Genomic DNA, 11,412 nt, shown 5'->3' on the forward strand with positions numbered 1-11,412 from the left:
TAGGAAAGATAATAATAATACTGTCTTCTAGTCCACTAAATGGTGCGCTGGTCAAACCACAAAGTCAACACGCATATCTCTTTCTGTAATATCTGTAATATTTTTGATACCTTTAATTCATATCGGAAACATTAGCAGTGCTCTGCTCTTTGGTCGCAGTCAACGCCAGTTTTTTGATTTAGGAGAGAATTTTTAAAAAACTTCTTACTAGAAAACAATTTGAGCATTATCGTGGCAATGATAATAAAGGAAAAATACAACAAAATCATATCAACACATAATGTACAAATTTAACGGATAGTGGAAATATTTTTAGTGACAATTGTATACAGTGACAAAACATTTTAAACCTGTTATACCAAACCTGAATCGTAGCAAACGATTAAGTTAAAAGCAACAATATCATTCCGTTATGTAATCTCACTGTTAATAGATTGTAAAAGTGGTTTATCATGCTAAAAAAAAAAAGGATTTCCTTTCTGATGACTGGCCCTGAAAACATCTTACACCTGCGTTTCACTCACAACAGCAACATTCTGAGTAATGCAGCATGAGTAGCTGCTGTGTTCGCTCTAAGGCACCTTCAACCGCTGAAGAGTTTTAAATCATACTGGTAGTTTGGTCTACTTAGTATTACATATTTTTACAAAACATTTTCTTAACTAAAATAGCCAAGTGGTCAAACTTTCTATGAAAATCTATTTACAAGGGAATAATTAAATACATAAAAAAAATAAATTAACAAAACTATTGGGGAAATATACAACATCTGAGTGGCATACATTGACAACTTCCTGAGAGCACATATTCCTTTTCAGTCTTTTCCAAAACACAGCATCATTGGTCCCATCATTTTCAGCTGGAGCTGCAAGGAAATAAAAGCAAGAGATGACTTAATTCACTTTTTCTTTAAAAAGTGAGAATAAAAAGAAACGAGGTTGCCACACATATTCACGGACATAATTAAAAAACTTTTTCCATGTCTTTTCAAGGACCCACAACATTATTTTCTTTTTATGTGTGTCCCCGGCATTTTTTTTAAACATGTCAGACTCAAACTTTATTCAAACATAATTTCTTGTGCTGCTTTAAGACACATTTCACAGGTATTTTGAGCGCTGAGCAAATTGGTTTGATTGCTTTTGAAAACAAGGGAAAAAGGCAATAAGCAACTTGGCAAGAAATGTCCAGCAAATTAAATAGATTAGTAGTTTTAGAAAATTATTTTTAAAGGCTACGACAAAATGTAGAGAAAGCCATATATATTTACTATTATCATAGTTCTGAATTGTTATTTTTTGAGCACTTTTTTCAGGTCATTTCCTTGTTTGTTTCTGTTTTTTTACATTCCTTGTTTTTGTGACTATTTTTGTAACAGGTAATTTTCTTGCCCTTTTTAATAATTTCTTGCAAACTGGGGAGTATGTTCTAAAAAGTTGCTCAAATCCTTCTTCATATTTGTGAAAGGAATCAATCAAATTTGGTCATTTTTAAAGTGTTAATAAATTAATGACTTTTTCAAAACTGTCAATGATTTTTACTTAAGGAATAAGTTCCAGGCCTGGAAAACATGATTGTGAAATTCCAGGACTTTTCTAGGTTTACCGTGACTGTGGAAACAGTGCAGAAAACACAGAGATCGCTATGGTTACCTGTCAGCAGCATCCTGGTCAGCCTCAGCACTGCTGTCGGCTTTAGATGCAGACCCTCGCAATTTACTTGGATCTACAAAGACAGACACAGGAGGCTGAATCAAGTTGGCATCTGACCACAAAAAAATATTGTGTAAATGAGCAAAAACTGCAAAAATAAAAGAAAAACCTAAACAAACAAAAAACCCTCAAGGTCCTCCACCTTGAATCCAGCGGATCTGCGTCGCTGGGCCGTAGCCCTGCTCATTCTTTGCGGCTATGCGGAAGACGACAGCTGGCCTGTTGGAGGCGGAGCAGTCGATCTGAGCGTTTTCCAGGTGGGTGGAGCTGACTGTGCAGGACGTCTTGGTGCCGCGGTAGATCCTGATGAAGGCCATCTGACCTGGACGCTCCGAGCTGGTGGAGCGGCTCTTCCTCACCGCCATGTACATGGAATACTCAAGGATCCGGCCTGATGGAGAGGAGGGAGCCTCCCACGTGATGTGGACAGAATCGTTGGCCTGTGCAGAAAAAAAAGAGTATTAGGGAGATGTGAACAATAAAGGAGTTTTCAGGCTGATATGCTTTATGTTACCTTGGTAATCTTGACAGCAGAGGGAGCTCCAGGGAAACCAGGCTGGCAGGTCTTGAACTCGCTGACTGGGCTGAAGTCTCCCTGGCCAAAGCAGTTGATGCCCGCAACTCTGAACCTGTAGGTCTGACCAGGAGCCAGCTCCTTCTTCTCTCTGCTGTGGTAGTCCTGAGGTCCTGGAAGCTTCCTCTGGAGGAAGGGCTGATGGGAACGCAAAGGATTAACAGAGGATGTGTTGGTGAGAAAATAGGGATTTTCGTGGAATTGCAGTCAATACCCGCTATGTATTAACCCTTTAAAAAAGTAAACTGGTTTGACTTCCTTCAAAAGCATAACTAAGAAGCAACTTATGAAGACATGACCTAAAAATTAGCAGGAAATTAGTTGGGGTTTTTTTAAGACACTGTTTCTGTTACATAATTTTAAATATGTTGTTATAATTATTACACTTATAGTTTTCTGGACATTTTTCCAAAGAATATCAGAACTTCCCTCTTTTTTAAACTAGTTATCTTGTAATTTTCTTGTCACCGTTTACTAATATGTTGCAATTTGTGGGACATTTCTTGCAAAGTTGCTCATTGACTTTTTCTTTGTGTTTAAAAAGAAATCAAACCAGTTTGCTCAGCTGTCAACAGTTAAATAACTTGTGAAAGGCATCTTAAGGCAGCACAAGAAAACTGATGTTGACCCAGGTCTCAAAGGGTTAAGGGGGACCTTTTATGCTCATTTTAATTTCATATTTGTATTTGAGGTTTCTACTAGACCATGTTTACATATTTTAATGTTAAGGGAAAAAAAATACGCCCTCTCTGCTTCCAGGTCTTCTGTATCTTAACCTCTCACTGCACCCATGGAATGACTGTAACGGAAAATAGCAGCACTTTCTACCTTTAACAGGGTTCCAACACATTTTAATGGACATTTCAAAACTTGACTCTTCAAGGACTTATATTAAAAAATCCACGACCATTCATTAAATTCAAATACATCAACGATGCAATTCAAAAATAGTAGTAAGGCAAAGCATAGGCATGGAAACTTTGAGATTCATGTTCCTACATATTAAATCACATGTCACAACATTATTTTTCTCCTATTTAAACAGATTCAGCTTCAACCTCTACTCAGACATAATTTCAGCTAGCTAGCATACATGGATGATGAGATGGAACAAGGGGAGAAGATGGGAAAAAAAATGCTGCACATCTGTGCATATTAGAGCAACGTTACCTCAACAGCTACAGAAAATAAACTCAATGTTACATTATGTGGAAAGTAATCCAATTTTTATTTTTACACACAACAATATTCCAAGACTCTTCCAAAACTTTAAAGGATTTTACTAATTCCATGACTTTCCCAAGCCTGGAAAACGGACTGTAAAATTCCATGGCACCTGCAGGTTTTCCATGACCGTGAGAATCCTGCGTGATGCATCACCAATACAAGCATCTAACCACGACATGACATATTCCAACAGGATAAAAAAATCGGTGAGAAATTGACATCAGCAACAAAGCTGATATGTTTTTCTGATGTTAGCATGTAGCTACATTTAGCAGTGTATGCTATGTAACATACATATTTGCAGTAGCGTGCCTGCAGCAGATGACCATACACAACCACGAGATTATCATAAACTGATGTCAAAGTAGAAACTACAATTACTGCTGCGTGGTTGTATGCTCTAATAAAACTGTACACAAGTTGAGTGTGTTTTGGTTTTTTTATTACCTCTTTAGTGTTTGGCGGCCGGCTGCTGATGGCTGCAGTTGCCTGATCACTGTCAGCAGGTAGAAAGTAGTGGCCGACCTCAGAGTACAGTGTTTTGAACACACCAACATCAAACCATGTGGCTTCATCTGGACTCTGCTGGACCTGGAGGTGAGAGTTTATAGTTTTAGCTGACACTAAGCCAAGTGAGAGCTACTAACGTCTCTTCAGAGGTGTATCTGACCTGATGTTCCTGGGCGTAGAAATCTGTTGTCTTGTCAGCTGAAACAGGTTGTTTCTCTGTAAAAGCAAAGGAGAGCCCGCAGTGAATTTCACTTCACATCGTGCTGCAGTCTGCTTCATCACTGACATTTCGGCTTGAGCCCCATTATTACCTGGCTGGTGCTGATCTGAGCTGCTGACCTCTGTTTCTGGTGTCTCCTCTCCAGCACCTACAGCCACAGATAGAAAATGTGAAAGGTCAGTGGATCAAAGCTGAGGAACTGCAGAAACACTAACGCTGGACAGAGAAGACAAATCTGATTTGCTGAGGGCAGTTCAGACCGAACAGTGGGAGCTCGCTGTGTGTTGGTTCCCTTACACTGTTTGGGAAATAGAACAAAGGCTATAACATTTATCAATGCAACTCTTTTGCTTAAAACCAAGGATGATAAAAAATCAATTGACAATCAATTAACCAGTCGACCATGTGAAATTTAATTGACCAATCAATAGGGCACGCAATGCTGTCAAAGTATGTTGCTGTGAACTTTCGTTGAGGAAAAAAGTGCATATTAATTATATAATAATTAATCAATTAATTGACTGTTAATTGTACCAATAGTCTAGTTCTGGAAGCACAAATATCATGCAGCATTTAAACACATGACAGCGAGACTTACCGCAGTCCTTCTCTGCCTCTCTCCCAACACTCCTCCCTCCGTGTGCTTTGATCTCTGCAGAGCTTTTGGGTGATTTTGCTGCAGTTTCCTGCTGTGTTGAGGCCTGAAATTTAATACAAGACTTATTTCTTCTAAATATGAAGCATCGCATAAATAGGTCTGGGCACCCTGTTTTTAATAAAGAACCCAAGATTTTCTCTCCACGCCATACTGTAGTGAATTTTTAATTGTGCTAACTGGCACATGAAAGTTCTTTTATTAGACCCTCTGGGACTTAGTAAGCTTTTTGGGGATCATTGTGGTCTAAAATGCCTTAATTCAAGGCAGCTTTTCTCAAAAAAAAAAAACGCAATACATGTTGCAGCTCCTAGACATTTTGGCATCAAAGTCAACTGTTCCTGTGAGAATGAAACCGCACAGAAAATTTTCAACTTTTCCATGACTTTTCAAGGACCCATAACATTTTTTTCCCTTGCCCCACTTGCCCAGCATTTTTCAGACATACAGTATAAGATTCAAACTCTATTCAAACAGAATTTCTGCGTTCCCAATGATTTGTTCAAGGACTGTCGGAAAACATTTGAAGAAAAAAAACAAGAAAGTTCTTAAAGGAAAAAAAAGCCTATTTATTTAATTTTTTAAAGAAAACATGCCTTCCGAAACCTGAATCTTCACATATTAAAGCTAGATTGCATCCACAGCTACAGATAGTAAATTCATTTTTATTTTACATAAATGTTATTTAATTTACTACACAGAACACATTTCCATTATTGTTCCAAAACTTTCAATCACTTTCAGTGGTTCCAATATTTTTCCAGACCTGGAAAATGTGCTTAATAAATCAGTACATAACCTAGTGCCTAGTGTATAAAACTTCTCCAGTTAAACAATAACTGCATTTGATCCTTTTTGTGTACAGATTTAGAAAAAACAACTCTTTGTATGGTTTTGCTCGCGGCAAATTAAGCAAGTATTCTTTGATTTAATGCAACGTGTGATTGGCCGACTTTCTCAGCAGCTGTGAGTCTGCGGTGTGGTGAAGTCAAGCTTGTTGTGTTTGACGGTTTAACGTGCCAAGATGCCACCAAAACGTTTGATACCCCTCATGTGAATGTTCTGTTCACACAATGGATAACGAATGTAGTAGAAAATGAAAGTATCATGTAGTATTCTAAATGTATCGGTATCACTGTAAGGGTACTGGTAGGGTGGGTGAATATGCGTTAATTGCCGCAACATCCTGGAGGGGCTGTTTACTGTTGTGGCTGTTTTTTAAATTCTAGATAAAGGAATATCTGCTAATTGCCTAAACTGTGCGCAACTAAAATATTTTAAGAGGTGGTGTCTAAAAAAAAAAAGACATCAATGTGTTTAAGTCAAATAACTTTTCAAGATATTTTTTTAACATATTGAAAAAATAATCTTTTTCTTATTCAAGCACTGCAGGTAAGCAGAATGATAAGTAATTTATATTTGATCCTGTGCAGATGTAGGTTTTATGTAGAGCGAAAGTATAAACTAAAAAGACAGTATGAGCTTTGAAAAGGTTTAAAGATTCATAACATCAGAAATGTGGACTGTCACACAGAAGAGCTCGACTCATTTTGACGAAAATAGATTAAAAGATCAGTCAAAAACATCGGTCACAACATCAACATCTTTGGGGTTGGTCTGCTGGTAAGTTCGACATACCATTCAGTATTTCTGAAGAATAAACAGTGTGTTTTATCACATGTAATAATCCTTTTTTTTTTTTTTTTTTTACAGATTTAAGCATGTTGAGTAAGCTGAATTTACCTGAGCTGATGCTTTGGCTTCTTTATTAGTGGTTTCTCCAGTTTGAGGTTGAAAAGTCTGGACAGCTGAGAAAGGAGAGTTAAGCAAAATGTCACTGTAGTGCCAGAAATGTCCTTAGAAAGTTCCCCACCCTGATAAACATGCTACGGATTCTTTATCTTCTCCTTAATGTATTTTAAAGGCAGTAAAATTGCTCTGTTTGCAACCTTCACTATTCCACTATTTTGAGTCCTGAGCCTTTTGTCTCCTGACGGAGAAAAAGCTGAATATGTGCACTCTTCATACCTGCAGAGTCTTTACTCTTCGCATCCAGTCCATCTGTTCCATTTGGATCGACTGGTTTGGCCGGTGGAGGCGCAGGCTGGATCTGGAGGACGTAGCAGTCGGCTGCAGGCAGGGGGCGCCAGGCCACATGAAGCATGCTGACTGTGGATTTGATGAGTAACACTGCCTGTGGGGTTTCTGGTCGATCTGGCAAAAGAATGCATAAGATATTGAGGAGCTGTATTTGATTTTTGTTGTTCTTTCAGTGCTCAAAAGACAACAAGACGCCAGTGACCAATCACTCGCTCTGTGTTCTCACCCGTCTCCAGGTACCAGAGATCCTTGCAGCAGACCTGATAGTTCCAGCTCTTGCGGTATCCGTCACGGCCGCTCCAAATGTAAAGCCTGGACCCGACAGTGGCGGCACAGTGCCCGGCTCTGGCTCTGGGCCTACAGGCGTACGGATCGTCACTCTGGGGTCCCTGGCTCTGCAGCTGAGACTCGATATCGTCCAGCTGCTCTGGGCCAAGGTTCTCCCAGCTCATAGTGTCTGTAAGAGAAAAATAAAATGCATCATAACTTTGAGTTTCCTGTAAAGCAGAGTGGTGATGTTAAAAAAAAAGATTTTAAATAAGATTTAACCCCACATTTAGCCAAAATGGAACCAAATGAAGACATTCTCTCTGTGAAAAATCAGATAAGAGTGTGGGATCTTTTTTGAGAAATGTACAGACCTAAGTTGAGTACACTTAAGGAGTCACTGCAGATCCATTCAGTTCCTAAGGCATTGTGCTCATCTGACTCTGGTACAGGAACCCAGCCACCAAAAACATACATCCTGCAGACAGAGAGACACACTGTAGTTTGTCAAACACTAGCCAGGTCAGGTGTCACACAAGAACTAGACATTTGCTCTATTATTTGATTAGTTATGCTGTCAGGGAGGGAACAGTTTGGGGAATTCATCTTTTGTACCCTTTTTTGTGGGATAAAGACTCTGAAAATAAATAAAACATATTTACAATAAAAACAGACATTTGTTTTAACAGAGATGTGACACAGATAATGATGGATCATTTACTTGTTTCCAATGACACTGGCAGAGTGAAGGCTTCTGGGAAGTGGCGTGGAACCCCTGGTCTCAGGCGTCGTCCAAACCATTGTGTCTGAAAAAAGGAAAAGGATCGAGAGGATAATGATAACGATAAGGAAGTTGCACTACGTGCAGATAAGCCTGCCACAGTTTTGTGGTTAATTAAAAGATTCAGAATGTTTTAATTTTGCTTTCTGAAACTTGTAAATAATAAATTTTATCTGTCACACACGCACACAAAAATAAAACGTCATACCGAGGTCAAGCTGCCAGAGGTCGTCTAAGCGGCATCCTTGCATCCCTCCAAAGATGTAGAGCTTCGGGGAGCCGAGGCCGGTGTAGGCAACCGCGGTGTGGGACTCCCGTGCTGAGGGACCACCACCCTTTGTCTCTGGGATGTTCCAGCCTCTCGCCCCTGATATCGACTGCAGCTCCAGCTCATAGAAGTCACCCATGTATCTAAGATATTAAAAAGTCAAACTCCATTATGTAACTAGATTTTAGATAGAGGTTATATATCAAGCTGTACAGTCTTGAGGCTGGTTAGCTGATTTGCACTTGGAGCAACATGATCAACAAATCACAAGAAGTACATTCTATATTTCACACAAATTTAACAGTCACACTTCAAACTACAAAATAACGATCGTTTGAAAGAAAAACAATGTGCAACTATTTAATAATAGATTATTCATTTCAGTCATTTTACAAAAAAAATAAAAAAGCATCCTCAGCTGATTTGCTGCTTTTCTTTGTCATATATTATTGTGAACTTTAGGTTTTGCTGTTTTTTATCTTTCATAAACAGAATTGCTATGGTGCTGCTCTTATTTAAACATTTGAGGAGTACACAGATTACTTAACAAATTGTCCGTAAGAAGTTTTCACAACTTCCCCCCACTTTATAGTCACAAACGAATCTAAACAAAACCAACCAGTCTGCCTTGCAAATAATTGTTTCTTGTGTGGTTTTGCACAGTACCTTGGCACATTGCCATTGGGGTCTTCACTATCATTGGCCAGCCCTCCGAACAGGTAACACTTGTTACCCACTAGAGTGAGGCTGTGTCCTATCCGAGGGCAGGGAGGCAGGCCATTCCTGGGAGCTCTGGGCTTCAGTTTCTTCCACAGCCAGCGACTAGCCTGAGCCACACAGGACAAAAGTTAAGATACTAAAAGTTTGCTCAAAACTGTTGCTGGGTTAGAATCACCACTTAAGAAATGTGAAGACAATACCTGAAGTTCATAGAGGCTGTTAGTGTATTTCCCGAACTCAACCATGCCACCAAAGACAAGTATTCGAGTGCCTTCACAGACGAAGCCATGGGCAGCACAGCCCGGTGGGATATCACCTCTCACAGCAGGCAGAAACCACTGCTTTGAGACTGGGGGAATAGGCAGTGCATTAGATGCAACATTCATGTGAATGCTGCGCTCAAGAACAACTCACACAAAGCTTTTTTTTTGCAGTGGCACCACAAATATTACCTTAAACACCACTTCCCCTCCTGAACATGATTTTTAAACCAGTACACTTTAATGGCCTTTATTGCACAATGTCATATTATGTATACAGTATTTTGTACAGCAGTGACATTCAACCTTTGGCCCCCAGTCTGGCCCCAAATAGGGTGCCAAATCATTCTCCAACCATTTTCCAATTCACAATAAAAACAAAGTGATTCACACTGGAAATTGCTTTTGTAGTTTCAATATACATAAGGCGCTGGACTGCATTAAAAGCCGCAAAACAGAGCTTGTTTGTAAAAAAAAGGGCCAGTGGAGGACCCCCCGCACCCCCTGACAGAGGTCCAACCTGCCCCCCAATACAACTTAACTCAAAGGTGCTAAAATCCTAGAAACATCCTAAAATCCTGGAAATGTCCCTAAGGCCTAGAAATGTCCTAAAAACCTAGAAACGTGCTAAAATCATAGAAACATCCCAAAGTCCTCCAAATGTATCTACCTAAAATCTGAGAAAATCCTGAAAGCCTTGAAATGTCCTGAAGTCCTATAATCTCAGAAACACCCCATACTCCTAGAAGCATCCTAAAATCCTAAAAACGCCCTGTACTTCTAGAAACGTCGCAAAACCCCAGAAATATCCTAAAATCCTAGAAACATGTATAGGGCTGCTGTAACTGGCCCCGGTCCCCTTTCATTTTGCCAAAGTGGCCCGAAACAAAGCAAGGTGAGTATCCCTGTTGTAAAGCAATCGTTTCACACCCAAAATGCACTGTGCTCACTCAGTCCAGCGAGATAACACATTCATACCTGAACACAAATACCAGTCACGTTACATTTACTTTATTTAAAGCTTCACGTAACTGTTTTGTTTTTCCACACTTCTTATTAATTACATTTTAACGATTCCGCTTAATGCTACAAAGAAAAACCATAACGCCAGTCTTAGCCAGTCTTAGCACTATATAGGATTGCTCGTTATTTGGTTATACCAGTTAATGTTAACGTAAGTAAACAATTAGCGTTAACAGAGTAACCGAGGTACGTTACATTTCGGGGGCATTAGTTACTGAAGCTACATAGTCAGCTCTATTCAGCTCAAGTTAGTGGATACTGTACAATACCACAGCCTAATTTCCAAAATGATGCTAAAATAGTCGACGGTGTTTAATGGGGACAACAAAAGCTAATTGCAAAGGACTGGTTGCATCTACTTTTGACCCCTGCGCATGCTAAAAACATTAGCCGCTATCCCGCTAGTTAGCGTCCAGCTAGCATTAGCTTACCAGTGTTGTAAACATGGAGGTCCTCCGCTATGCCTTCGTTTCCACCACCGAACACAACAATTAGCTCCCGTATTGCAGCTGCTCGGTGTCCGTGTCTGGACCGCGGTATCACTCCCGTGACCGAATGAACTTTTCTCCATTGCGGCTCCTCGACACCAGTAGTCATTTTCCCCGTTAGGGAGACTAAAGTTTGGCGCTGTTGACGTTTCAAAGACGGAGGCGGGGCCTGAGGAGGCATCCGGAAATTTAAACAAAGAGTTGGAAACAGGACAGAAGTCTCACTCCGCCCCGTTTACCGAATATCAAAATTTAAAGGCATGTACTGTAAATTGCAGAAAACTATTTGCTGATTGGGCTAAATAACGCTGGTGATGTCACCGTGGTTATCTCGGTTTGGCCTTATAAAATACTGTTACAAACTGTGTATGCGAACATTTACCCAGCAAATTTTCAATAAAGAGATATGAGTTGGAGTCAATAGTGGAAGAAGTACTGAGATCCTTTAGTACCACCCTGCTGAAATATTCTGTTACGTTTAAAAGTCCTGCATTGAAAAGTTGCATAAGTTAAAGTAAGTAATTATAATCAGGATAATGTACTTTAAGTATTAAAAGTAGAAGTACCCAATACAGAAAAATCTTTAAAACACAAAAAAAATCAAAAT

At 39.6% G+C, this 11,412-nt stretch overlaps 1 protein-coding gene across 1 annotated transcript; it reads right to left on the reverse strand.

The window, feature by feature from the left end:
* Window positions 1-283: 283 nt before the first annotated feature.
* On the reverse strand, window positions 284-10,942 carry hcfc2 (host cell factor C2). Its single transcript, XM_042511356.1, has 17 exons — window positions 10,749-10,942; window positions 9,235-9,383; window positions 8,981-9,141; window positions 8,255-8,457; window positions 7,987-8,071; window positions 7,640-7,743; window positions 7,225-7,455; window positions 6,927-7,112; window positions 6,642-6,706; window positions 4,842-4,944; window positions 4,335-4,391; window positions 4,184-4,239; window positions 3,961-4,104; window positions 2,227-2,424; window positions 1,855-2,152; window positions 1,653-1,725; window positions 284-865 (listed from the first exon to the last, which is right to left on the reverse strand). The coding sequence occupies exons 1-17, from the start codon at window positions 10,912-10,914 to the stop codon at window positions 856-858; spliced, it is 2,289 nt and encodes a 762-aa protein (XP_042367290.1). The 5' UTR covers window positions 10,915-10,942; the 3' UTR covers window positions 284-855.
* Between the last annotated feature and the right edge of the window lie 470 nt (window positions 10,943-11,412).

Source organism: Plectropomus leopardus, chromosome 22 (assembly GCF_008729295.1).
Source record: "Plectropomus leopardus isolate mb chromosome 22, YSFRI_Pleo_2.0, whole genome shotgun sequence".
Taxonomy (NCBI): domain Eukaryota; kingdom Metazoa; phylum Chordata; class Actinopteri; order Perciformes; family Serranidae; genus Plectropomus; species Plectropomus leopardus.